The sequence below is a fragment of the Acanthopagrus latus genome, chromosome 3, assembly GCF_904848185.1.
Source record: "Acanthopagrus latus isolate v.2019 chromosome 3, fAcaLat1.1, whole genome shotgun sequence".
In the NCBI taxonomy this organism is placed as follows: Eukaryota; Metazoa; Chordata; class Actinopteri; order Spariformes; family Sparidae; genus Acanthopagrus; species Acanthopagrus latus.
This window is the reverse complement of record NC_051041.1, coordinates 4,331,797-4,359,573: the sequence shown is the minus strand read 5'-3', so window position 1 is coordinate 4,359,573 and position 27,777 is coordinate 4,331,797. Positions and strand designations below refer to the sequence as shown.

General features: G+C 42.9%; 3 protein-coding genes across 27 annotated transcripts in view; 2 read left to right on the top strand and 1 right to left on the bottom strand.

Annotated features, from left to right (window-relative positions):
• Positions 1 to 9,119, top strand: part of macf1a (microtubule actin crosslinking factor 1a) — a 218,798-nt gene extending 209,679 nt beyond the window's left edge. For 14 of the 24 annotated variants that reach the window (XM_037092894.1, XM_037092903.1, XM_037092892.1 and 11 more), the window contains 5 exons: positions 572 to 634; positions 3,756 to 3,973; positions 4,933 to 5,049; positions 6,108 to 6,207; positions 6,853 to 9,119. In XM_037092894.1, the coding sequence (XP_036948789.1) occupies positions 572 to 634; positions 3,756 to 3,973; positions 4,933 to 5,049; positions 6,108 to 6,207; positions 6,853 to 7,100 (746 nt within the window). In that variant the 3' untranslated portion in view covers positions 7,101 to 9,119. The remainder of the gene's footprint in view (positions 1 to 571; positions 635 to 3,755; positions 3,974 to 4,932; positions 5,050 to 6,107; positions 6,208 to 6,852) is intronic. The other 10 variants (XM_037092901.1, XM_037092900.1, XM_037092902.1 and 7 more) reach the window with 3 other exon arrangements.
• Positions 9,120 to 11,775: 2,656 nt separating this feature from the next.
• Positions 11,776 to 21,448, top strand: bmp8a (bone morphogenetic protein 8a). Its single transcript, XM_037090357.1, has 7 exons — positions 11,776 to 13,926; positions 17,882 to 18,074; positions 18,224 to 18,372; positions 18,464 to 18,643; positions 18,844 to 18,923; positions 20,525 to 20,635; positions 20,787 to 21,448. Exons 1-7 carry the CDS (start codon positions 13,419 to 13,421, stop codon positions 20,934 to 20,936), a joined length of 1,371 nt encoding a protein of 456 aa, XP_036946252.1. The 5' UTR covers positions 11,776 to 13,418; the 3' UTR covers positions 20,937 to 21,448.
• On the bottom strand, positions 19,304 to 26,998 carry zgc:91910 (uncharacterized protein LOC445276 homolog). Of its 2 annotated transcripts, XR_005073116.1 has the most exons (5): positions 26,881 to 26,998; positions 25,431 to 25,581; positions 24,073 to 24,197; positions 20,750 to 20,920; positions 19,304 to 19,772 (listed from the first exon to the last, which is right to left on the bottom strand). XR_005073116.1 is itself a non-coding variant. In XM_037090370.1 (4 exons), the coding sequence occupies exons 2-3, from the start codon at positions 25,563 to 25,565 to the stop codon at positions 24,102 to 24,104; spliced, it is 231 nt and encodes a 76-aa protein (XP_036946265.1). In that variant the 5' UTR covers positions 25,566 to 25,581; positions 26,881 to 26,998; the 3' UTR covers positions 22,384 to 23,819; positions 24,073 to 24,101. The 2 variants fall into 2 exon arrangements, 1 of the variants encoding a protein (XP_036946265.1); XM_037090370.1 differs by lacking the exons at positions 19,304 to 19,772; positions 20,750 to 20,920 and adding an exon at positions 22,384 to 23,819.
• Positions 26,999 to 27,777: the final 779 nt, after the last annotated feature.

Genomic DNA, 27,777 nt, shown 5'->3' with positions numbered 1-27,777 from the left:
CAGTTTTAATTGTAATATATAAGTCAGATATAAATCAGACATTAGTATCTGCGGGCTCTGGCACAAACACAAAACATACTCTCACACAACTGTTTCTGAAAGTGAACACACCTCCTGCACCGAGCTCCTGACATTTACACCACTAAGCAGAAGTGAGTGACGGCACACAGATCAGAGCAGCACAGTGATGGAAAACACAAACCGAGGAGACTGACTCAAGTTTGTCGAGTTGTCTGTCAGCAGGTGATGCAGTGAAACGCTGCCTCTTCTCACTCGGGTCGGTGTTTTTTTGTTTCTCTCTCCATCTCTTGCTCCCAAAATCACTCTGTCCCCTCCGAGCCCGTCTTCTGTCAGTCCTCAACGAGTCCATCATCTTTATCTCGTCACACGTCTTATTTCTGTATATCCACGGCCGATTCTTTCACTCTTCTCGGCCTCTGTCCTGTTTTAATTTTTTTCATTCTTTCTCAAGTATAAAACAGTAGTATTGCATGGTGCATGGTCCTCAGTTCTCTCCCTCTTCCTCCCCCTCTCCTCCTCCCTCCCTCCCCCCCTTTTTCTCTTTCCTCAGTGCAACATCCAGGACTTAAGATTCTCCGCTCCGATTCCAGTAGCTCCATCTCATCTCGTATAGGTTGGACTTCTCCTCTATCTCCTAACTGCCTGTCTTTTCTCCGCCCCGTCTGTTTTTCCTCTCTCTCTCTCTGTCTCTCTCCTGGACTCTCTCCTCCAGATTTCTTCTTTTTTGTTCTTCTCTTTGTCATTATCTTCCATCTTTCCTTCTTCTTCTTCTTCTTCTTCTTCTTCTATGGTTTGTTGGTTTGGCCTTGTTGCTGTGCCTTGCTGACTGTGATCACCTGACTAATGTTATGTCTCCCCACTGTTCTGCTCTCTCCTGACCTCCCTCCCCCTTCGGCTGTCGCCACTCACGCAAGCTCCGATATCCTGACCTGTTTTTTAAAACACATTTCAGGGGTCGCTGAGACCCGTCTGGACCCCCATTGGTTGGCAGTGTGTGTGTTTTTATGGTCTGTTTAAGTGTGTTGGAGGACTGATTTTCAAGAGTGCCTGTGTGTGTGCACGAGTGTGTTTCCAAGAAGATCTTTCTGTGGGTGTGTGGGTGTGTGTGTGTGTGTGTGTGTGTGTGTGTGACTCTTCATTCCACCATGAGCATGCTGTTATTTCACATTGTCTCTTGTGTCTCTTAGTGACAGTCACTCCTGGCTATTTCTGCTGCCGAGGTATCTACACTTCTCTCTCTCTGCTTCTCTGTCACTCCATCTCTTTCACTCTCCATCCACCCGTCCGTCCATCCAGCTGTCAGTCTCCATCTTTAACCACAGCTGTCCTCTTTGTGTCTATATATACAGTATATATACGTGTGTGTTCTAACTGCGGTCAGGTTTGTGTGTTTAGGCATTGATGTCAGTCTTGTCTGTGTGCCACATGTTTGCGTCATGCTTTCCTCACTCACAACAAAGCAGGATTTGGCCAACCCCTGGTCTATATATGTTGCTTTATTATTTTTTTTTTTAGATATGGATTTTACAAGGTGAGCTAATAGTAGAAATGTGGGTGGAGAAGCTCAGCAGGAAAGAATACATAATGTATAAAACGTTCAACTCTTCCTGTCGTGTTTTCATGTTACAATGAACACTGCTTACAAATTTATCTTTTTTAAAGTTGTTTTTTTTTTTTTTAGTTTAAGCTCAAATGAAGAAGTTAACGTTCTTGTAACTGAAGTGTAAAGAGACAGTGAGTGTCTTACGACCTGGGCGTGGCCAGCCTGGGTTTCTAATATCGCTCGCTTCCAACGCAGCTCCTCTAAATGTGATGGCTGGTTGGTGGGAGACACAATTACAGGGTGCACCTGGCTGGCTGGCGTTGAAGGGGGACGTAATTGCAGGGTGCACCCGTTTAATTGACTGGCCTTGCTGTTGGGATGCTAGGGACGAGGGCCATGAGGCCAGGAGTTGCACTGCTGCTACGGCTAGCTGTAGCCTTCTTCTCTTGACTCTTTTTACACTATTTTCACTCCTGTCACTTTGTTTATCCTCCATGCTTCCTCTAAATCTGTAAATCTGTCTGTCCTAGCTCTCTTCTCTGGTTCTTTTGTGTATTTTTTTTGTTCCTTTTCAACCATTCTGTTATACTCTCTCTCTCTCTCTCTCTCTTTGTGGCTGGCTTCTCCAGGCTTGTTGTTGTCTGCTCGGGCTGCTGCACTACTTTTTGTCCGAGAATGCCGCTGAGTGTCTTTTGAAGAAGGGAGAAACCCTGAATCTCTGGGCTCTCTCCCGCTAAGCATAAACCAGGCATGACCCCCCACATGTATTTATACACGAACTGTGTATACGCAGCAGAGCTGAGATGCAACTTCGCAGCAAGAAGTGAAAATAAGTTCAACTGGGAGAGTTTGTTGAAAAACGAGAGAAGAGAGGCTGTGCTTTTGCTCCCACCACCCCTCAGATGTTGTAAAGCAAATACGCAATGAGAGTGTGAGCGTCCCTCAGTGAAATGACATTTTTCACATCTGGAGACATCTTGCCATTGCTTAAAGGAATGGTTCGACATTTTGGGAAATGTGCTTATTGAGAGCTGAGGTCATGCCTGAGCTTGCCTCTTTTCCACCAGCTTTTATCAGCATTCATGAAGAGTGAAAATGAAGCAAGACAAACTCCATCTACAGCAATTAATATCAGAAATTAAAACCTTTTTAGCGAGGTAGTCAATGACTACTGAAACTGACAATAGACTTTTTTCTTTTTTTTTTTCCAAGGAAACTGAGGTGCGACTGGCAGTCCAGACATTCAGAGTAAAAAATACAAATAAACTAAAATAACTGGTTGTTTAAATGACTGCAGCGCCGACAAAACTGCCACTTGGTAACAGTAGGGAGTGAAAAGTTGTCGGTTTCACTTTAAGGAGTAAAAACTACATCTGCAATAGAAATTTAGAGACACATTCCTCTTTTGTGTGGAGCCTTGACGAGCCTATAAAGTCAAGAGTCTGTGTGAAATGTTGTTGGTTGAAAGTTGCTAAACAACATACTGTTTGGTAAGTTTCTGTTCTGAGGCTGGAGTTTTTTACTCATTAGGGTCGTTACAAATGTCTTTGGGATTGAGATTGAGGTTTTCTTTCTTTCTTCGCTCTCTTGCCAGCCGGTTGTGTGCTGTCATATTTCTTGAGCAGTCGCTGTTGCTACTTGTGGTGCAAAAGCCAATAAGCTTATTTCCCAAAATGTTGAACTGTTCCTTTAAAGGTATGATAAGCACTTTGTCGGCAACTTTTTAAATTGGCAATGAGCAAGCTGATATGTGAAAGGAGAATAACTTGTGGAGCTGGTTGGAGAATTCACCTGCAGCGATGACGATGTCTCTCCTAAACGTTTCCACACGTGGACGACCTTCTGTCTTTCGTTGCGTATCGATGAATAGATGAATTTACTTTTGCACTCAGATCAAACACTCTCACTTACCTCTTCCCTTAAAAAAACAACTCAACCAAAGTGCACTTACGACTTCCTGAACCCATGAACCCCTTTACCCATAAACCCCGCCCCCCCAAACACCTGCCTCCCCTGCTCACGTGCACTCTCAAGCGAAACATGCACGGACTCTGATGTCTGCAGCCAAAGGAAGCACTGACTCTCCTCCTCACCCTGCTCGCTGCCTCTGCCGCCCCCTGATGGAGGAAAGCTGTGAGCCGACACAAACGCACCGGCTCATTTGTTTCTTGCTCTCTCTGTTTCTCTTCAGCTCGCGGTCGCACCAACCTGGAGTTGAGGGAAAAGTTCATCCTTCCTGAAGGAGCCTCTCAGGGTCTGGCCGCCTTCCGCTCCCGAGGTCGACGCTCCAAACCGGGCTCCCGCAACGCCTCGCCCACCCGCTCCTCCTCCTCGGCCTCCCACAGCGGCGCCTCGCTACCCTCCGCCCCCTCCGCCCCCGCCACACCGACGGCCTCCGCATCATCCAGGGTGAGAGCTGACTCCAGAGTGTTTTTAACACTCATTTAATTTAACTCATCGAAAATGGAGTTAGATGTCTTAAATCCTGTTATACCAGGTTTATTTTTAGGTTTCTTCGTGTCCATTCATCAATGATAGCTGATGGTGAGAGTCTATTAATCATGGCAGTTTAACAAAACGCAACCAACCTCCAACATATTCAGACAAGACAAAGGACAAGATAACGTTGGACTGGTTGGTCCTAATAAGACATGATGGGTGAGAGTTACAGCTTGTATCAGGAGGTGACGTTTCTTCTTCTGCTCATATTTTAAGTCTCAGAAGTATCATATCACTGAGCACACACACACAACCACACAAACCTGAATGAACTAATCTGTCACATTCACCATCTGTTGTGTGTTGGAGGCAGTGACGCTGTCAGGTCGACCTGCTCATTGTTATCACTGTTGTCATCCAACGTTAGTGATGTTTCTCATTTATCATCTGATTACTGTTATGAAGCATTGCTGTCAGTGTGTGTGAGAGAGAGACTGAATGCACATGAGTGACTCTTTGTGTGTGTGTTTGTGTGTTTTAATGGGTTTGTGTTGCACATGTTGTTGTCATCCTCCTGTTGTTTGCTGTCAAAAATCACCACATCCTTAACTGTGAAATTTTATTTTTTGTTCTTGTTTCTTTGTTTTGTCTTCCATCTTTTTGCCTTTTCCCCTCGTTCCTGTCATTCAAACCCCGCTAACCCGGCTTCAAAAATGTCCTCCCTGCTTTGTTGGTTTTAAAAAAAAAAAAAAAAAAAAAAAATGAAATCATGCTGCTGTTACACAAAAACACGCTGCGCTGCGCTGCCCCGCCATCCTCCTCATCCCTCCATAACTCCCTCCCTCCCTCCTACATTCGCTCTCTTCCGCTGCTTTGCTCTCCTCTTCCTCCACCCTTCCTTCCTTCCTTCCTTCCCTTCCTCCCTTCAGTCCACCCATACTCACTCGCGTGACTATGCCAAGCCCTGGCTGGCACACAGTAAAACTCCAACGCCAACCAAGTGCCACTGCTGCCCAGATCTCGGCCACGTCACTCCTGGGCACGAGGTAACACACTCACCCCACCCACCCACCTCCCTGTCCCACCCGACCCCCACCCCACTGAGCGCGCTGATGCACTAACGCACACTCCTGGGTGCTACACACACACACACACAGTCCTGCTGTCATGTGAAAACATTGAAACTTCAGTGGTTTTCATGTTTGAGTTAAAGATGACATCATCTCTCAGGGTCGTTTTCTGACCTCTGAGAAGAAACATGATGTGATCGAGCTACAAGCGGAAACATGACAGTTTGAAGATGTGAGGTTTAATTTCACAAGAAAGATAAAGATGTGTTGTATTAACACAAAGAGCTGGAGAGAAAGTTAAATCCGGCAAAATCTTTAAAGCAGTTTAATAAATCAGTTTTAAAAAATTTCACTTTCATTTTCTTTTGTTTTTTTTATATTCTATGAATCGTATCACCTCTTTAATGCAGAGTTGTAACAGTTGGTTAATGAATTGACTGATAATAAATTAATTGCCGAGCATTTTGATTTACCATTGTGTAATCAATTAAAATGGCTTTAATTGATATATTTATATTAGGACAATTAGAAAAGGTCAGTGAACAGAATTATCACTTCTCAATTAATATATTTTCTGAATGAACTGGATGTTTGGATGTTGATCAGCTTGCTCAATGATCAAAACAATCAAATAATCATTAGTTGAAGCCGTCTTAACTCTTCATTTGTAAAGTTGATTAACATACAACGAAAATCTCCCAGTCACACAGTTCTATTAATCATTTGTACAAACCTGTGTGTGTCTGCAGTTTTCATTTGTCGTGAGATCTTTCATTGTCGGTCTGTTTTCGTCCAGTGTTCATGTGTGTGTGATGTTTCTCTGTTCAAGTCCAGTTCAGACCAAAGATTTGTGACAAAACGAAACAGTTTCAACTCGTCTTGTCATGGATCTTTGTTCTGAGCAGGACATTAGCAGTAATATGATCCTGTAGTGTTTAAAATGTGAGTGTGTATCTGACGTGATGCTGATCAGTAATCAGCTCGGCTCCACAGTCGAGTTATCTTCTGCTGATGTCTCCTGTGTGCTCCTGCAGGGGGCGGCGTCGGGCTCCAAACTAAAGAGGCCGACGTTCCACTCGAGCCGAGGATCACTAACCGGAGAGAACGGAGGAACTAGCAAACCTTCACGAACTGGTGAGACGACAGACACTTTTCTAATTTGTGTATTTTATGTAGGATCATTTTAAACGATAATTGTCTGTTTTTGTAGGCATAGTGATGATTTGAGCAGAATACTTAAATCATCTACTCGCGAATCACAATTCTAACATGCTGATTTTCAGCAGGTATAAAATTAGCCACGTTCATCTTCGCAGGTTGACATGTTACGGACTAACATTTGCTAAAAAGAGCTGAGCACAAAGTGGAGCTGAGAATGAATCGAAATTGAAAACGATTTCAGTGGAGAATGTTTTTTCCTCCAGGGGAAAAAAAAAGTTGTTTTTTTCTACGTTTGAACCTGAGAGATTTTTTTGTCTTTTTATTTGTGAGAAACTGAATGTGGGGAAAAAAGTTTTGGCAAAAGAAGAAAAAATGTTTTTATAAGGTCAGATTGGGTTTCAAAAAAGTAATATGAGCCTTGAAAAAGGAAGAAGGAATGGACTTTCAGAGATTATCCTGGGAAAACCTTTTTTCACCAGATCTCAAGTCATAAACTCCCGAGAGAAACACTTTCGATTAGACCTCCAGAAAATAAATTTACAAATAATGTAGTTGATAGAGATAATGGTGTACTCGCTCATTCCGACTCTCCTCCCTCCTCCTCTCTCCTCCGTTCAGATCCAAAGCGAGGGGGATCCACCGTCAGCGGTCCGACCAGCCGAGCCGGCAGCCGGGCGGGCAGCAGAGCCAGCAGTCGGCGCGGCAGCGATGCCTCCGACGCATCAGAGCTGCAAGACGCTCGCTCCGTCTGCTCCGACGCCTCGGACACCCCGCGGCGGCCCGGCAGCGGGGCCAAACCCTCCAAGATCCCCACCATCTCCAAAAAGGCCCCCAGCCCAAAGACCACCGGGTCTGCGAAGAAATAACACCAGCCACAGACGGTGGGCCGCTATCGACGGCCATTTTGTGTGTACCAGCTCTTCATTCTGAGGGAGAATTTGTGCACTATGACTGACATTTTCCAGGGGAAAGGATGAGGATGAGTGAATCTCCCTCTCACTCTTTCCCCAGACTGAAGACATGCACAGGACGAGCAGAGTTCTGGTCTGGCAGTCCAGGCCAGAGTCCGTGGGGTCCAAACCGACTTTTGCCCTTTAAGAAGCGACCCACATTTTGCCTTCCAGTCTTCTGCTTCGTCTTCAACAGTTCCCACCAGCGCGGAACCCAAACCCCACCGGACTTGACGTGATGCTGCCTTACTTTGTGTTACACTCTTCAGACAGAGCGACAGAAAGTCTTTAAACTGCTTTATACCACACCGACACACAGACACACACACTTTAACAAGAGGCGGGGGAAGGGGTGCGACACACCAACACCACCACCGCAGCTACACAAACAAACAAAAAAGCTCACATGACATTCAGGACAAAAGAGAAAGAATTGTGGGTTATTATTTTGGCCTGCGGGCCAGATGCCTCAGCGATGAGTTTAAAAAGAAATATGCAACGACTGCCATGTCGCTTCCTCCTGACTGGTCGGCGGGAAAAAGTTAAAAAAAAAACAAAAACGTCACCTCAGCAGATCTGTGTGTGTGGAGAGCCAGGGAGGCAGGAAACGCTGTCCGACACACACACACCGGCTTAACCTCAGACTCGGAGGATCGGTGGTGGTGACGGTGGCGGTGGTGGTGCTGCTGCAGCTGAGGGCAAACTCTCACACACTCACACACCGCAGAGCAGACTCCTCCCGACCGCTGGAACGCTCAGATCGGCCCCGTGTGTGCATTTCAGCAAAGGGCGGTGTGGTTTTGTCACATGCCGGCGTAACAATCCGACACACAGAAATCACAAACTGGCAATAGAGAGGACTATTTTTACGGTGACACACTCAACTAACAGCACATTACTGACAATATACGACATGCGTAACCTAACCCGATGTTAATGACCGTGTTCGCCGAGTTCGACAACCAGCATGCACTAATTGTCTCTTCCTCTGCAGTTCCACCTTAATGTCTACACTGTGTTGCCCTAAGCAACCCAGCAACTCTCTCTCTCTCACACACACACACACACACAAGACGTGGTGTGTATCATGTGTGTCTTTGTTACAGGAAACAATAAAAGGTCATCAACTTGAGTCACTGTATGCAAAAAATGTTTAATTTGCGAATGTCATTTTGTTTTCTCTTCTCGTTGTGTTCTGGTTAATTTATAATCCAGTTGTACTTTTGTTATCTAGCTTGAAAGAAGAATCTATTTATTTTTCAGTTTCATGTCATATCACACGTCGCGGAGAGTGATTTTAGTATTATGGTTAAAGAAAATTGTGATTTTTGTACCAAGGAAATGTCCGCTCCGCTCTTCGACACCATGTGTGTGTGTAAAGTGTGTTTCTACTTCATTGTAACATTATTCACTAGGTCGCTGATTCTAGTGGCAGCCTTGTTTGTTCATTTTTTTCTCTTTTGCTAATGACTACAATTCCCAGACCATGACCAAAGGGGTTTGCCCTTCATGTGTAGAGAGAACTACAAATATGAATGACAGGAGACCTGGGCAGAGCGGACCAATGAGAGCGGGCTTCCTCCCTCATGTCCCTCCCCCAGCGTCTCTTCTTCTAGGCTTTTTTTCAAATGTCCTGTCGCTGACGGGGCGAGTTGTCTCTGTGTTTATCTCCGTGTAAGAGATGAAGTTTATGAAAAACTAAGAAAGAAGACATCTTAAGGTGATTTTTATTTATTTATTGTCTCTCTGAGGGAGTCTGGACTCGGGGCGCGGGAGACGAGTCCGCCACCTTTTGATGCTGTGCTACTCTCAGTGTGATGATGAGAACATGGAGGGGCGTTACTAGGAGTCAATTGTGTAAAAGTAAAACAAAAAACTAAAATTATAAACAATTTTTGTTCTGTTTTTGTATTAAAAATATGCTTGCAGTAAAAACTGAATCTTGTCTTTGATTCTTTACAGAAAGTCTGAACGTGTGTGTGTGTGTTAACATGTTTCTTGATCTTCTTTGAAAATAAATGAAATCTTTTTTTTTTTTTTTTTTTTTTAGTTTGTACAGTTTGTATTATACAAAATCAACAAATTTGTAAACTTGGAAAATGTAAGAAAATGTCAGAGTAAAACTAAAATGGACAACTTTTCATTTTCCCCTCCGCTCGTCTCAACGGTCCGAACCAAAAAAACAAACACAAGAATCCCATTTTTACTTTAAAAAAACCTGATGTCAGCGGTATGAAAATGCAGATTTAAACACCAGTTAAGTTAATAAGTGGGCAGGATTAGTTATGACTGTTGAAGTCCCAGCAGTCAGAGGAGACGTGTATTAATGAGGGAACAGATTTTGACACGACACCGGTGCGCTCCATCGAGTGAACGGCCCTCAGCTGACTCTAGTTTGATCTCGGTTTCTTTGTTTCCTCCGACATTATTCCAGTTGTTCCATCGTTACCTGTTTTGGTTACACAGATACAGCAGGTTGTGCTTCTGTGTGCCATAATCTGTCTTTTTTTTTCTTCAAATCAAATCCAGCCCAGTGAGGTGTAAATCGAACCAATCCGTACGTGGAAGATGAAAATTTCTTCTTTTTTAGTTTATTTTCCTGAGCGTCCTTTTCTTCTTTCCCTTGTTCAGATATTGCATGTTTCATCAGACACGTTTTAAGTCTCAGATTCGATTACAGTTATAAACATGCAGTGACAAACGTAACCTACTTTTGTCAACATGTGCACACGTTTAACATTCCTGTATGGATCTGAACAGATGTCATTTTGTTTCTCTTGTTTCTCGCCGAGCCTGACAGCAGCCCACAGACTCAGCAGCAGTGAACCGGACATTTCTTGGTAATTATCCTGTAAAAAGATAAAGACACGCCTGCCTGGCTCTTCACTGCTGTGGACAGAGAGGAGGAGGAGGAGGAGGAGGAGGAGGAGGAGGAGGAGGAGGAAAGTTGCCCTCCTCTCTGTCAGGACTCATCATGTTATTTATCTCAGTCTCAGTTTATGTGTCCGTGTGAGACAGAGGGAGAAATTGAAAATAACTTTGTTCTGTTTATTTGGTGGTTCCACCGGAGATGATGAGGTCTGAGTTCACCCTCTGCAGCTGTGTGTACGCGCGCGCGCGCACACTCACACACACACACACACACACACACACACACACACACACACACACACACACACACACTCTTATTTTCTGTCCACTCTCCATCCATCTCCGCCCGTCCTCCCTGCAGTCCATCTGTCATCCCGGCCTTCTCTCTCTGATGACAGTCCTCGCTCTGTTCCACCACTTCTGTCTCTCAGGAATGTCATTTTTCATTTCTGGTGGGTTTATTTGGTTTATGGGCACTCAGCTCCTCGTCTTTCTTTTTCTTCTGCGCCACTCCATCTCCTCGGCTCTCTGCCTCTGTAGCGCCTCCTCCTCTTCCTCCCGTCACTACTCTCACCATTATCTCTCCAGACAAAACCTCCCAGCGTCGCAGATGTGCAGAGGAAAGAAAAACAGAATTGGGCAGAGCGTTAATTCCTGGCATTTGGGACTCGCCCTTTCGGCCAGGACAAAATGAACCGCGGTCAGTTTGGTTTGGTCAGTGTTATTCATGCCTTTCAAAGTGACCACAAGTACCAGGCCGCTTTGAAGAAAAGAGTACACAAACACGGGCTGGCACAGGGCTGAGCCTCACTACTATATTTGAGTCATTTCTTCCCTCCAAAGCCTTTTGGTTCAAACGCACACATGCAGCCAGTGTGTTTGCATTAAGCTGCTGCAAGGCCACTCGGTAAACTAATGAATGGCTGGATGGGAAAATGTGTAACGCAGAGTAACGCTGAACTGCCACTTCAGAGCAGAAGTGTTTAAAATGTTGTTTTTTCCTGTTTACTTGATGGCAGATGTTCATTTTACAAACCTCCACTGTGATCTTAAAGATTTTTGGGCTTTACAAGAATTTAAAAAACCTTTGGGAGAGACAAATGTGCTCAGTTATGAAACCCTGAAACTGACAAAAGGTAGTAAAACAAACTCTGAGTTAAATAGATTTTTCTCTCCTAAAAAAAAACCCAGTGGGGAAAAATATCTCAGGAGATGATTGTTTGTTTGTTAATGTGTAAGAGCGAGCGAAAAGACAAAACCTTCTTCTTCCTTCAGTTTTACATGAATTATTTTTTCTTTCTTTTGAAAAAAACTTTTTTTTCTCTCAGTTTTTCCCTACAAAACATTTGTCTCTCATGGACAAAAAGCCCCGTTCTCCTGAAAAACACATTACTTTATTACGGAAGAAAAGAACAGCCATGGATTTATCTTCTTCTGTTATCTCGATATAACACAAACTGTTTTCTCATGATAACTTATCTCGTTATTTCAATGTAACAAAGATTGTGTTCTCGTGATAACTTCTTTTATTTCGTTATCTCGATATAACAAAGATTATTTTCTTGTGGAGAAAGTTGTTGTCAGGGTAACTCGTTTTTTACAATGGAAAAACTTATCAGGAGAAAAAAAAAGGGGGGAGAAAAAAGGGATTTTTTTTTTTTTAAACTGAAAAAAAAAAATCAGTTTAAAAAAAGAAAAAAACTTTTCAGTAAAAAAATTTTTGTGCCGGTGGATAAAAGTTTTTTTCATGTCAAACTGAGCGAAAAAATTAGATTTTTCAGGAAACTTTTGCTGTCCATTTGTTAAACTGAGAGAAACAAGAGGGCAGAATTTATTTTCCATGTGTGAAACTGATCAACAAAACAGTTTCCTCTGAATTTTATCTTTACTGAAAACAGTGTCTGCCTGGAAAACACATGGACAAATACATTTCCCCAGAAGAAACACATTTTTTTTCCTTCTACTGATTTTTTTTTCTGCTCAGTTTCACACATTGGATACATTTTCAGGAAAATATATCCTCACTTTCCACAAGAAGTTACAGCGACATTGTTACGGTTGGGATCATTTAAGTTCACAACTCAACAAAACATATAACACGTTATCTTTCAGGTGTCAGATGGTCTTTTGTCACTTCTGGGTCTCCGTACTCAGAGACATCACATCCACCCCTGACTTTAAACCCTTTACACTCGCTGTGAGTAGAGCTGCTATTAAACAGGGCATCAGGCCACTTGAAGTCCTTCCCGCCAAGCCGCCTGAGACTCGACGCTGAGTAGCTATGAAAGGAAGCAGTCATGAGAGGATGAAAGATAGATGGGTGGAGGTAAGGAGGGGAGAGAGATGAGGTCTCCCAGAGAGACCGCTGGGAGGGGTGACGACGAGATGTAAGCAGCGGAGACGAGTTTGAAGTCTTGAAAGAGGTCGAGAGGCGGAGGCTGGGAGGGAAACTCCCTCCTGGTCCTGAACAACTGTTACACTCTGAGCTTTCATACACAGGACTCACTCTCACTGCTGCACATGATCCCACTGAGAGTGTGGACGAGAGCTGCCACGGATCTGAAGAAGAAGAAGAAGAAGAAGAAGAAGAAGAGACCTCTCACCCCTCTGAAGGATTACAACTGGGAAACAATTTCCTGCTGTTATCGTTTTCATAAGTTGGATTAACAGAGACATCTGGAGCCTCAGAGACGTGTGTGGGTGGGGAGCGTCCGTGAATGGATGAGTAAGAACTGAAGGACGACTGGATAAAAGTTTCCAGCAGACGATCCTCGGGAGATATCGGCCTGAATCACTGCAGGTGTGAACTTGATTTCCCCGTGAGGCCGGGGAGGCGTGTGATGACACAGCGCTCAGACTTCCCTGCAATCTCTGCGGCACCTGCTCATCAGCGAAACTGCTTTCCATCCTCAGAGTTTATGACTTCAAAGCGCGGGCCGATCTTCCATAGAGGCATTGTTTGTCTATATTCAAAACACATTGTAGGCTTGTAATTATGCCCTCACTCTCATTATCTCTGTTTCTGCTGCTGCACGACTAAGAGGTGAGGGAGAAGTGGATCAGAGGGTGAGGAGGGAGGGGTTTTTTTTTTTTTTCTTCTCTCTCTTCTTGGAGATTAGAGAAGGTAGAAGAGGGAGACAGAGGAAGGCAAAGGGGGAGGGAGAGATAAACAGAGGCAGTTTAAGGCGGTAAACAAAGCTCTCCTCTAAACACATCAGGCAGAAATCTGCGCTGCGTTTGTCTGCGGCGACGCTGAAACAGGAGGACGAGAAGAAAACGGTGTCGGTCTGGAAACACTGGAGCGAAGATAAACTCAAGTGTGGGCTGATTATTACTGGGAATAAAAGTTTTGGTTTGTCAGACATGGACTCAGACGTCTCCCACAGCTTCTCCTGTCTCTGCAGCAAGATGACGAGCAGATCCTCCTCCAGACGCCACCGGCCTCTGCTGCACCCCAGGACCCTGCTCCTCCTGCCCCTGCTGCTCCTGCTCTTCCTCTCCCTGTGGAGCCAGCAGGCCGAGGCCGTCGTCCACTCCAGCTTCAGGAGGCTCAGCGGCCGCGAGAAGAAGGAGATGCAGAAGGAGATCCTGTCCATCCTGGGCCTGCCGGGGAGACCCAGGCCCCACCCGCCGCTACGGCCGCCCTCCTCCGCGCCGCTCTTCATGCTGGACCTCTACCACGCCATGTCGGCTGACGGGGAGGACGAAGGCAATGAGATAATTGTGAACGGACCTGGCATGGGGAAGTTCGGAGGGGCGGAGAGGCTGGTTCAGGTCAACCACGCGGCTCCTCCGACGCTCAGCACGCACACGCCGCCGCTCGGGACGGTGGTCAGCGAGGCCGACACGGTGATGAGCTTCGTCAACCTGGGTGAGTGAACAACAGCGTGGAGAGGTGACGGCAGACAGGAAGTGACGCAGCTTACAGTTCATGAGCAGTTTGACAAAAATTCTCCGGAAGTCATGAAGTGGATCAACTCGTGTCGTGTTCACATGAATCCATCTTGTCAGACTTTATATTTCCCGCCAAATTTCAGCATCAAATGACGTCAGAACGGCCGCTCGTGTAACAAAATGTAATTCACCGAAATTAAGTAACACTGATTGTTGCAAGTCTTCTTTTTCGGCACATTTTTGGGGACAAAATCAGCCATTTGAAAACGTGCTGCGTTAGCAAAGCTGAGCATTAAGACTGGAGGAGACAGCTAGCCCAGCCAAACGTCACAACATCCACCTCTCAGCGCCTCGTTAGCTCTCTGATCAACAAATTATCTCGTTTATTTAATCTGTCTAAATGATTTTTCAGGGAGGTTTGTGCCCGACTGTTCCTCGGTCGGGTGCAGTGACTTCATGGAGACATTTTCCATCACACAGCCCCACGTCAAACAAACAAAAAAGTCTTTTTACGTTTGTGTTTTTGTTTAATGTTTTCATTATAGTTCTTCATCTGTGCTCAGAGGCACATATCTTATTTTGAAGGACCAGGCCACCTCTTTCCTCTTGTTGCTAGTCTTTGTGCTAAGCTAAGCTAACAGGCTGCAGACTTTAGCTTTAAATTGAACAGACATGAGAGTTAATGACTGAGGCGTATTCCTCAAAATATCAAACTATTCCATCATTACTTCTGTGTTATATGACAGGAAACACTGTAGCAGAGTTAGCTGAGAGGCTAGCTGTCATCAGCAGACTCTTTCCCTCATGTCGTCAGGCAGTCCAAGAATAATAATCATCATCCTTTAACCGTAAACAGAGAACATTTTCTATCATCAGTTTCGAATGACAGAGCAGTTTTTGACTTTGTGGTTTAGATGAAATTACACCGTGTGTGAACTTGATGACACTGTCAGTGACGTGTCGCCGCTACCGTTTTAGTTCCTCAAACATTCGCCCCGACAGAGAGGATTAAAACCAATGTCAGGACGGCTGAACTTTATTGGTAGGTTTCCATTTCAGACCGGCATTCCTAAATCCACCAGCCTCGCTCCACCGCTGCTGCAGCCACACTGAGCCGAAACGCTCCCGACGCCGGGAAAGATCTCAGGAACGAGGATCGATACGGAACAGTTCAGATCGTCTCTGAGAACGTTTTTTTTTTTTTAATTTTGTTCAGCAGCCAAATGAAAAAATGAGCTGCCTGGAAAACAACACGACGGCCTCAAACATCTTAAAATAATAATCATCAGGAGGGAAAACACGGATTCTCTAAATCTGATTGAAGTTTCCATGTTTGGTGAATTTTAGTCTCATGTTCCATTGGTGACTAGATAATTACTACAACATGCAGGCAGGGTTAGTTAGTTGTTAAGGAAAACCATGCAACGCTGTTTTGCTGAGAAACTCCAGAAATATTTTGTGGACTACGAAACTTCACCCGACTTTCCATCGACAGGGTAAATTTTAGTTGAACTGTTCCTTTAAATGCCAAAAAGCAGCTCCTATAATGTGAAGATGTTTCAGTTTTTTTGTAGAGGATGAACATCAACTTTAATATCTTTGGAAAGTTTTGGTTCAGGAAAGTTTTTTTCAGTTTGTAGTCTCTGGGAACTTTAATGATGAAGGATGGATGAATGTTTTGGGAGGTTATTTTATCGTCTTCGTCCATTTGTCGGTTTGTCAGAACAGATTTGCTCTTAAACTTGGATGGCTGATGAGTCTCCATGACAAAATACAACTCATTAACTCTTATAAAGACACAGAACCAGGATTTTCCTCTAACTTCTTGCCGCTCTCTCCTGTTATTTCAGCTCTAGTTGATAATAAGTATAATCGCTTATAAGGAATAACGTTGAACTTTTACCACCCAGATCTTGTGCGACTGTTCGTGCGTCTCTCCAAAAACCACACAGCAGCCTGACTGATGCCTATCTGTCAAATCATAAAATTTAAACATCCTCTTCCGAATGGCTTCCTTCCTCCAGCTCGTCTGGAATGAGACGGTGATCTGCGCCCAGTTTATCGTGGGAACCATCACCTCCTCGCTCTGCTCGGGGTCTTTAATGAACTCGCATCAAATGAAAGGTTTCCTTTTTCGGAATTCGGCCTCTGTTTTGGAGACGAGAAACGCACCCTCAAATTTATCAGTCAACACGGCAAAAACACAGCAATTCCACCCCCAAAACCAGCCACCATTTTATAAACAAAGGTGACTCACGCGTTTAATAGTGACCAACAGCGCGCGTCAGGGTTTCTGCTGAAGCGGTGCAGCTTTTATTTTGTGATGAAACCCTTCAAACACGGTTAAATCTACACAGAACAGTAGCTGAACGCAGCAGCAGACGGTAATAACTTCAGGCTGCTTGTGTATTTATGTGACACACAGAATTAAAAGTCGTTCAGCATCGCGTAGGTTTCTCTCTCACACACACACACACACACACACACACACACACACACACACACGCGATCTCAGCAGCTTCTTTTCCACCTGATCTGCAGCAGAGACGATTTATTTTAGCTTCTACTTCTACCACTAATCTAATCACTGTGTGTGTGTGTGTAGTTCATGTAAGTTGAATCAAACAGGCATGGGCGTGTGTGTTCCTACGCATGTGTAATGGGAAGACACAGCTGGTTAGAATTAAAGGCCCCACTGACACACACTGAAAGAAAGAGAAAAAAATAAAAAAGCTAACGGTCCGAAGCGAGATGAAAATACTGCTGTGGAGGGAGTGACTCTAAAAATACCAGGCAGGGCTACAATTAGTGGTGTGTGTGCTGAGCAGCTGCTGCGGTTCAGGGCACTAAGTGTCTCTAATTACTGCTGTGTGTGTGTGTGTGTGTGTGTGTGCTGATATGAGCACGCCCAACCCATCAGGGGTGTCCTGTCCTTAGTATCTCTATTATGTGTGTGTGTGTGTGTGTGTGTGTGTGTGTGTGTGTGTGTGCCAAACCCCAGTGAGCGTGTGTCCCTGTGGGGTTTCACAAGGACACACACACACACACACACACACACACACACACACACACCTTCTCATTAACATGTTGTTCTTCACGGATCGTTTCAGTCTGTTCTGTCGCTGAGTCTGATCAGAGTTTGTCAGCGTGAAGGAACGTCAGACGTTCTTTACTCCAGCAGAAGTTCAGACACTTGTGTATTAAAACGACTAAAGTGCCGATTCAACTTCTCTCTCAGGTCAAAGTAATAAAGTACAGGCTCAAAGTATCAAGTATCAAGTATCTCCCTCTAACTGAACCTCACGTCATATGAAAGGTAGAATCAGTAGGATTTGTCCCAGATGTTCCTGAACACACCACAGAGATATATTACTGCTGAGTCTCATTCCCAGGACGTCAAATTGCCACATTTTGAGTTGGTAAAACGTCCGGAGCAGCAACAAAGTGAGAAAAAAAAGAAAATCCAGTCAGTGCAGATATGAGACACTAACACACCTGACAGGTAGGGAAGGCAGCGTGTGTGACGAGAGATCAAAATAACTGATAATTCTCCTTTACGGCGTTAAAAATGAACAAGCTTGTTTTGAAAATAAAAGTACAGATGTTTGTGTTCAAATGTAGGTAGTTACTCAAGTAAAGCACATATTCTGAAAAATCTACTCAAGTACAGTAATAAAGTATTTTGTACGATATAATAAAACTGTTTCATAAATAGTTAAAAGTTCCTTGTAGTAAAGCTTTTAATTTACTTGGACTTTACTTAAAGGGACGCTTTGACTTTCTGAGAGTGAGATAATATTCGACATGTCTGCAGGACAGCAGACTGTTAGCGTAGCTTAGCACAATGACTGTAAACAGGGGGAAACACTAGCCTGGCATCCATCAGTCAGTCAGCCGAGGCCTCCTGTGGTTCTGTCTGTGTGTCTCTGCAGTGGAGCAGGAGCGCGACCTCCTGCAGCCTCGTCCGTACTGGAAGGAGTTTCGTTTCGACCTGACGCCTCTCCCTCAGGGTGAGACGGTGACAGCCGCCGAGTTTCGGATCTATAAGACCCTGACGATGGGCCAGAGGGCCAACAGGACCCTGCACATCTCCGTCTATGAGATCCAACGAGATAACAGACACAGGTGACTTATTCTTTCTTTTTATCTGCTGTTTTTTTTTTTCTCTTTGGCATCTTCTCAACCAATGTAAGATCACTTTTTAGTAACAGCTATTGTGTTGATTCAAAGGTAGCAGTGAAAAGTGAAGTATGTTTATGTGTTGGTCCCCTCAGAGAGCCCGAGCTGGTGCTGCTCGACATGCAGTCGGTGCCCGCAGGTCAGGAGGGCTGGCTGGCCTTCGACGTCACCACAGCCTCCAACCACTGGCTCCTCCACCCCCGCAGCAACCTGGGCATCCGACTGTACGTGGAGACGGAGGAGGGTGGGTGCAGCGCCAGGCTAGACGACGCCACACAACCGGCACGTTCCTCTTTTAATAATGTCTGATCAAATCTCCTGTCTCCCTCCCTCAGACCGCTCCCTGTCTGCAGGCTGGATCGGGCTGGTGGGCCGGCGGGGGCCTCGCTCCAAGCAGCCCTTCATGGTGACCTTCTTCAGGGAGAGCCAGGTCCCCTGTCGGCCGCCGCGAGCCGTCAAGCCTCATCCCCGCAGGAAGAAACCCAAATACGACCTCCCAGTCCCCAGCATCCACAGTGAGCTCCCACACCGCTCAGTTTAATGATTTAAAGTCACTGCAGCTATAAATAAGTAACTTTGAATTAAAGGAACCGATCCTCACTGAAACAGGATGTACGGATAAAACATTAAAATATCTCAATTGTGCTCTGAGAAGTTTATCAGTTTCATATTCTTGAACCTTTTCTGATTCTAACAAATGTTTGAACGTGTTCAGATCGGAGTCCAGCCAACAACGGAGGTCAGCCCTGCAAGAAACATGAGCTCTACGTCAGCTTCAGCGACCTGGGCTGGAAGGTCAGCTCACTATTTAACTTCATCAGACACATCTTTTATTTCTGCTGATCCATTTTCTCATCTAAATGTTTTGTTCTCTCCTCTGTGTTCGACTTGAGAACTGGTGGGAAAAAAACATCTTTCTCTGTTCCTTTTTTTACCATCTGTGGAAAAAAGTTCCACAGATTTTTTTTCATGTTAAAAAAAAAGAAAAAAAAGAAAAACAATGTTTGGCAGCAGATTTTATTGTGTGTGTGAGAAACAGAAGGTTTTGGAAGAAGAAACTTTTTTTTTTCTAGACGACTGATTTTTTTGTGTGTGTTTGTGTTTTAATCCTCATTTTGACCACAAGAGGCTGAAGTGCACCACGATCCTGCTCCAAATAAAACTTAAAGCCTGAATCGTTTCTTCCAGGGGAGTTTTTATTCGAGGAAAGTGTTATAATTGGTGCGTCAGCGACAGAAAACTGCATTTTATCAGCATTTGATATACAAGACTTTTTACATTACTTCATAGTTTATGTTCTCATGGTCACTACCAGATTTTCTCAGGGACAGAAATGTTGTTTTTCACTCCATTTAAGTTCTTCACATGATTTTTTCCCCCCACAATTTCTCAGACGGGGAAAAAATGAAGGAACTTTATCAAGGAAGATTATCCTGGTAAAACTTGGCATAAGTTCAGCAGTTCCAACACCTCATTAAGACAAGGACATGAGAGTAATGTTTCATTACCTGCACAATCATTATACACAACAGATGTGTCTTGTGTTTAACGTGCACAGAGATATTAAACCTCCCCTGGAAGATAACACGAAGGTGTTTGGTCCTCTGACAACATGAAGGTAGTCGTGCTCTTCACTCTGTGGTCCTAACGGGGTTTTTAAAAAAAAACACACAATTAGAAAAATGACCCTTATTAAAAGTGTTTTTCCTTCTGCCAAAAGTTTGTTTTACTCACTCAGTTTCAAACATGGAAAATCAACTTTTCACCAAAAATATTTTACAAATGTTTTGGGGAAAAAACAAAAACAAAACTTTTCTTTCATTTTCCTGGCAAGATTCCGGTGAAACCGAAGGAAGAAAAGTTGTTTTTTTTGTCAAGAGATAAAAATGTTTCCTGAGAACAAAAAAAGTGTTTTCAGGAGAAAAATATGTTTTTATGATGTGTGAAACAAAGTTGAGAAAAGAATTCTCCTGAGATTTTTCTTTTCACTTGCTTACACATGAAGAAAATGTCCTGCCATCGTTTCCCTGCTCGGTTTCACACATTCAATATTTTTTCTCCTGGAAAAAAATATTGCAGACAGAAAAAATTAAGGAGGAGACGATTGTTTTTATTTTTTTCTTCCCTACCGGGTCTCATGTCAGAAACACAGGAGAGAAATTAGATCAGACAGAAAACGGATGACCAGAATAAAATCCCCTCAGGTCTTCTGTACCCTCATTACTCATACTCAGGAGTATTTTTTAATAAAAAGGAAATCATGGTTGATTATTTCCCTTCTGTATCTTTAGTGGAGGACTTTGTAATTATCAAAAATGATTCATCATCAGATGGATAAAGATAGCAGCCAGCTTCTTGCTGTGGATCATTAACTGTGGTTCTGTGGTTCTGGTCAGGACTGGGTTTTAGCCCCGCCTGGATATTCAGCCTACTACTGTGACGGAGAGTGTTTTTATCCTCTGGGCTCCTGCATGAACGCCACAAACCACGCCCTCATCCAGCAAGTGGTCGGTACTCTGATTACAACCCAACTCACACTGTCGCTTCACCCTGATATTCACTCATCCCAACATGGAGATTTAATTTGACGTTTTAAGTACATTGTGCTGATTATAACTGACTTGTAAACATGAACTGTGCGTCGCTCTGCTGTGGCAGGTCCACCTCCTGAAGCCGGACGAGGTTCCGAAGGCGTGCTGCGCGCCCACCAAGCTCAGCCCCATCTCAGTCCTCTTCTACGACGACAACAACAACGTCATCCTCAAGAAACACCGGAACATGGTGGTGAAGACCTGCGGGTGTCTATGAGAGTCAGAACGTTCCACTGAAGAGTCCAAAACACACAAATACACAGAGGGCTTTTTTTTTTTTTTTTTTTGGCTTGTTTTTCAAACATGAACTCTGCAGAAACTTGGATTATAAAGGCATTATTTAACAGGTATCTGTCTGATGTGTTCAAGTGCTGATTTAGGATCAGACTCAGTTATCTTTCACCAAAGAAGCTTTCTCTCTCTCTCTCTTTTTTTTTAAATAAAAACATTGTTTATGTCCAAACTGTCAGCTGGTTGTCATCTCTCACCAGGTTATTCGGCATAATGTGATAATACTGAATATTTATGTATATAACTTTAAGTGTTCTCTCATCAAACATCCATCAGCTTCATAAAAAGTTACAGATGTTTATTTTCCTCCTCACGTTTCCACGAGTACAAACGTTTTTTCATTGCATCAACTTTGAACCAAACCGGGGAAAGATGACATCTTTTTATCAGCTGCAAACAAATTAACTCTGATTTAGTGCTCACAGACAGCTTTAAATGGCAAATGATATTGGATGGACAAACAAGCCATCAGTGATGCCTGTTATTTGTTTGTTTGTATACAAGTAAGATATTAAATGACAGCATTTCTATTGTTAGAGTCTATATGAAGAGAAAATGTTAAGTTGTATTGAATTAATAAAATAAATACTCACATTCTCTTGACTCATGGTCTTTGTATGAATTATAAACGTCACCTCTGGTCCGAAAACTAATGTGACAGGCTATTTTTTCACTATTTTCTGATATCATATACAGAACTAACAAACAATTAATGGTTTAAATCGTCATTAAATAAATCCTGATGTTGATACACACACACACACACACATTCAGTGGACTTGTCATCTTTCATCTTGTCATAAACAGAATCAGCTGAGAACACCGGTCACATTAAATACATTGTTCAATTTATTGAAAAGGGTAAAAAAAAAAAAAAAAAAGAAAAAGAAAAAAAAAATACAGTTAAAGCAACTTAGTGAAGTTTTGCCTGCTAGTGAGAATATGAAGAACCAAAAAGAGGAGATCTAATCATTTTGGCAGTTGCTAAAACACATTTCTTCTTCATTTGGGGCCGATTACAATTTCTTCAGTCAATAAACAAACTGACAACAGCTGAAAGCATAAATGAGGCTGTCATGTTAAGAGAGGGATTAGCAAATAAAATGTTAGCAAATCTTAAAATGTGACAAACATGATGTTATTGCCAAGATTATGTTGGGAAACATGCCCGAGGAGGATGACATAAAAATCAGCAGAAGTAGAGGAATTTGGAGAAACGAAAGAAGAAACCATGAAGAGTTGCTGTGTGGTGTAACGTGAGGTACTGTTGTGAGGTGTTACTGAGTGTGGACACCTGTGGAGCAGCAGAGGAGGCATAGCTGTAGAGTCTGTGTCTCTACTGTGGAACGAAAACATCAATCTCCAAGAAATAGTTTCATGAACTAATACCCTGCATTTATTTATTTTAAACCAACATTAAATCCTGAAATTACACAAACGGATTTCAGCCAATTTATAAAAAGGGGGCTACTGGTGGGAAATCACATTGTTAATATTCTGTTGGTCCAGATGATGTGTGCTGAGTTTGAGGTGAGAGGTTCACTTTTTCATAAAAAGCATGAGACTTGGTAAAGTTACTGCAGTTTGTAATACAATTTTGAAGTAAATCTTTGTTCAACACATTCACACACGTGCATGATTTTTTTTTTTTTGGAGGCAGCTTTCTTTGCCTCTTTTCTTTAAACATTTAACCTGCTGGAATCAGTAGCTTAACCTGTAAACCTTACAGAAGAGTCCTGCTCGCTGTTTGTTCAAGAGCAGACGGCCTTTTTCATGGTGTGATTACTGTTGGGATCTAGAGCCGTTTAACACGGCAAAATAACACTTACAGCAGCCATGAGTAATAAAATAAGAAGTGTGCTGGAGCACACAGATGTAAGCTGCCGTCTCCAGAACACTTTCCGAAGTCTCTCCTGGTACTGATGCAAAAATACATAATTCGATTATGGTTAGGGCCGCATGATACTGGAGAGAACTGACGCTGCGATATTTTGGGCTTTGGCGTTGTATGTTGCACGATGAAAAACAGGATATTTTCACTCCATTTTGGGGTGACTTGGTTGGGTGGTGCATCAAATAAGCTGTTATTTTGTTCGTGCCTCACTTGACATTGACTATTGACTAAAACGATGCACTTAGTGAAACAGCCACCACGAGGCTCCATTTCTGAAAATGTTCGGGTACCAAAGTTTCACGCTTTTATAAAAATGTGAACACTATTTTCACACGTCACCTGGACTACAGAGAGGGTGTACACTGATGGTCATGGTGACGTCACATGAACACCCTCATCAAGTGAAAAGAAGAATAAAACTATTGGATTAATACATTTTGAATCCAACAGCGGTGCCACATCTATTCTTCACGATGTGATCTCTTGCGGGGGTCTTCACTGTTGCCGTCCGTTCCACTGGACAACACAGCGCTTAAAAAAGTACAACCAGCTGTTAGCTAGCATTCAAAAATATTTGTTTTACTTCTCATCGTAACTTGTTCAGACTTCTCACATCTCCTGGTCGTTAGTCACAAGATAATTTTATTCAGTGTTAGCAGGCAGTCTCGCCGGTCCCCGTCCCCCATTTGGAATAGCAAGGTAGTTGTACATAATAAATATAAAATGGGGTGCTGGTGTACTTCTGCCCCGCCGTTATTGGTTTTCTCTTACAAACACACACGTACGTACACAGCACATACACACATCCACCCCCTCCCTCCTTCCCAGCCCGTTGTCCGTGAATACTGACAGGTCCCAGTGTTCGTCATCAACATCCTTCAGACGCCTTGATTTTAGTCCGTGGTCATTGTGTATCTGGAAGTGACAGTTTTTGTTGTTTTTTTAGTGTTGCGGTCGTTAGAGTTGGAAAAATAAACAAAAAACCCTCAGTGAGGAATTCTTTTTAAATATTTAAGTTGTTCAGTGTATAAAAATAGAGGCTTTTGGTGAAATTTGAAAGACATGTCTGATAAAATGTCAAGGAATGTAAAATTTAGAAACTTTTAAGAGGTTTTCACAAAATCCTCAGTTTTGACTACAGCTAACAGAACACGACAGTCAGTCTTACCCAGATTCAGGTCCAGTCCAGTCGACACTTCATGCCTGAACATCTGCCAGCTCAGGAGGCATGGGGGACTTGGGGTGTTTGCTCTCAAAATGCTGCTTGAAGGTCTTGGGATCAGGCATCTGTGTCTGAAAAAAAAAAAAAAGAGAGAGAGAAAATCACAGTTTAAATGTTTTGATAGGGTTAGGGTTTTCTTTCTGCAATGTTACTAAACTGAGAATTTAAAGATGTTTGGACTGTTATTCGTATTGACATAGAGTTGATGAGACGTCGTCCCTTTGAGCACTGCACAGTTCTATTCTTTAAATATCTTTTATTTTAATGACAAAACAATTAATCAAGAAAATTTTGAAATCGTGAAAATAACATTTCATTGCAGCCTCACAGCAGATCACACTCTGCCTGAAGCATCAGATTATCACCTGGTGCTTTACTCTTTCGTGACCTTGTGTTAGATTTCAAGCTTCAGTCAGTGGGTAAACAGAAGATATATGCCATTAGAATTTATTTCAGCGGAGGTCAAACCAGTCCGCAGAATGTCTCAGGAAAACTTGATGCTTTCTGTGACGCACAATGATGTAATATTCAATAAAAATACAAAACAATCAGGTTTACCACAGACACCTGACGCCAGATAACACAGATTGTATCCTAGGGTGAACCTAAGCCCAGGGCTATGGAATTTACACTCTACTTCCACTAGACTTGGGTCAAGTACACGAGTGCTTGGAAGCTAAGATGACTATTCTCGAATGATATGTTACTAGTCTGATTATTTCAGCTGTATTTTACACTGGCACCATGTAGCTCCAGGCTTAGGTTTGGCCCACTTTGGAATGTGCTACTGTTAACGCTTTCTTAGCCCCGCGCTAACAGCTCCCGTAGCCCAGGGTTAGGTGCAGTGTGAAAAGCACTCAAGTACTGCAATTTTTTTTTTCTTGGGAGAACGTACATCTCTAATAGGATCTCAAATGGACTCAGATCAACATTTTTAGAAACAGTCACTGCTTCTTGCTGTTGTAATTTTAAATCATGTACATATTACACATCTTTTTCAACATGCCTAAACAGAGCGGGACAGAAGAGCAGGAGAGAAGACCATCCACAAAGATCATCACACGAGGTGCTGGTTCTTTTAACTTCAAGGTAGCAGAAGAAGAGATGTCCCGCTTATTCACAAAGACAAAAAAATTACAAACGTAATAAATTAATGAGGACATCATGAAGAGCAGAAAAGAACCGAGGAGCTAAATCGCTTGCCGATCGCCACACAGAGATGTGATTCCAGTCCCAGCAGCCACTGCAGTACTTTCACCCCATGTGTCCTAAGCATGTTGGTACAGTGTCCGTGTTGTTCTTACCCGGCAGACTGGGCAGGTGTGGACCAGTGCAGCCTTGGCTGCAGTCTTCTGGTCAGCAGCCTGGCCTTTCTTCTTCTCTGCTGCCTTCTTGGCATTCTTCTGCTGGGACTGAATCTTCTGCTGCCCACGAGCCATGGCCCTCTACTTTGACCTGCAGGAAGAGCGAACAGAGAACACAGATGATTCACCTGTGCCAATTCTACGGCCCAATTACAGATTTTGTTTGCTGACGCATTGAGATTTATAAATGTCATATCTAAATGCAGAGTTAAAAATAAACAGCAGGTACATCTCGGCTGTGGTAAACTGTTTTGGTTGTAAAAATGCACAAAGTGACAAGTTTCCTACAACCAAAATCTCAAGTTCCTTAGCTCTAATTAAGGGAAACAGGCCACATAAACATCCACAAACATCCAGCCAACTTTTCTTCAGTAGACACTATGGCAGCTTTGACTGAAGATCTGATTATGTAACAACTGAACTGTTGCACAGCCAAGAGTATGTAGTCTAACATCATGAGAGGGAGGGAGGCTTAGTTGAATGTAGTGAAGCATTGTGTCAACCCCATAAACATGAAGGAGAATGGAATACATGTGAGTAGTATGAATATCAACACTCGTGAAAGTTTCTTGCAGGACTATTGAACCAGAGAACCTGATAAACTGTGAACTCCAGTGCATCTCCTCCCTCAGGTTGTCTGCTATTTTTCAATTTCTTCACTCATGATGTACCTGCTGTATTTACCGTCTAATGCAACATACCTGTTTCCTCTTAGCTATATAACGAAGTAACATTACAGGGTGTATTATATCAAAATCGGAGTCATTTCTCAAGTATGGTTTTCTGCTAATGCTCATACAAAATATGTGGTCTGAGAACAGAAGAAAATAGCTAAGCTAACGTTAGCTCTTACTGTTATCTTTAAACTGATGAACGTTATGTTAATCACAAACACAACACTTGCATGGTCAGGATGCTTTTAAGGCTGATTTGCAGAGGTAAGTTTTGATCTCACAACAGAACCGCAGCGACTTAGAATAGCCAGCTAGCAGTTTTCCACTTCAGCATCACGGTGAAACACCGCTCTGCTCGGCGTTTCCCTTCAAGTCAAACATGTCTAGTAATGTCGTATTTGTTGTTGACTGATTTAGACATATTAATCTGTTGTTTACGTTAAACCATCGCCGCATATGTGACAAGTTCTCTAAAACAGAACGTCCTTAAACAACCGGTTTAATAGACCAAACAGGCCTTCCATCAACCGTTAGCTAAGCTAGCTCAGGAAGCTAGCTCAGGAAGCTAAGATTACATGTGACTCCGTTTAACTGCGCAGCACAATGTTGTTGGAGAATAAAGAACACGGTTTCGGATACAAATATTTGTTAGATAAACATATATCAAGTTGTAACTGTTGAGTGGTTGTCACGTTCTCGTTTTCAGGCGGATTTACCTTCGAGATTTGATCCTCTCTTCGCTCTTTTGTCGGTCTCTTTTTCTTTTTTTTTTTGACGCCGGAGGAAACTTCAGAGGTTTTTAACCGCCGCCTCGCGAGGTGAGCGGCGCCCCCTGCAGGCCTGGAGCGGAACTGCAGCTGTGTTAGTTTGTGAGCAACACTGAGAGAGTTTCACATTCTTACATTAAAAATAAATGCCTCTTATGTAAACATAAAGACAAACACAGAAAAATACAACAGATACCCAGAACACACAGTGATAAAAATATAATGGCATCTACGTGTGGATAGTAATGGAATGTACCCAGGTAAGTGAGTAAATATCACGCACAACTTTACTAGATAACTTTAGTTACGTTACAGAATAAAAGCCAAAGTAGCACAGTTTCAAATTAATTAGTGTTATCTTCAATCTGATTTAAAAACTTTTTTTTGATAATTAGAAAAAAATGCTGAATATTTGATTCAATAATCATCAGCTTAGTTTTACTTATACTTTTTTCCGCAAAATTTGTATTTTATTTTCAGTTTTTTAACACTTTGACATATGTCATCATTCGACTTCTATACTGTAAGACTGCTGCATTTACTTAGAGACAAATAGTAAAGACAAGACAAAACATAACACTCCTCCTGTTAGGGAAATGGTAATCTATATAAAATCGACTATTATTTGTAATTAGTGCAAATTAAAACACATAGACTAGACATACTTTTACTTTTGATACTTTATTACAGTTTATATGAGATACTTTCACTTTTACCAATGTGGTATTTAAACTGACTTACTCAAGTATGACTTTTAAGCAGTGTTGTGGAGACGTAACATGTAGTTGAACTACACAGCTTAACTACAATTTGCTGTAACTTGCTGGTAGTTAAACTACATTCACA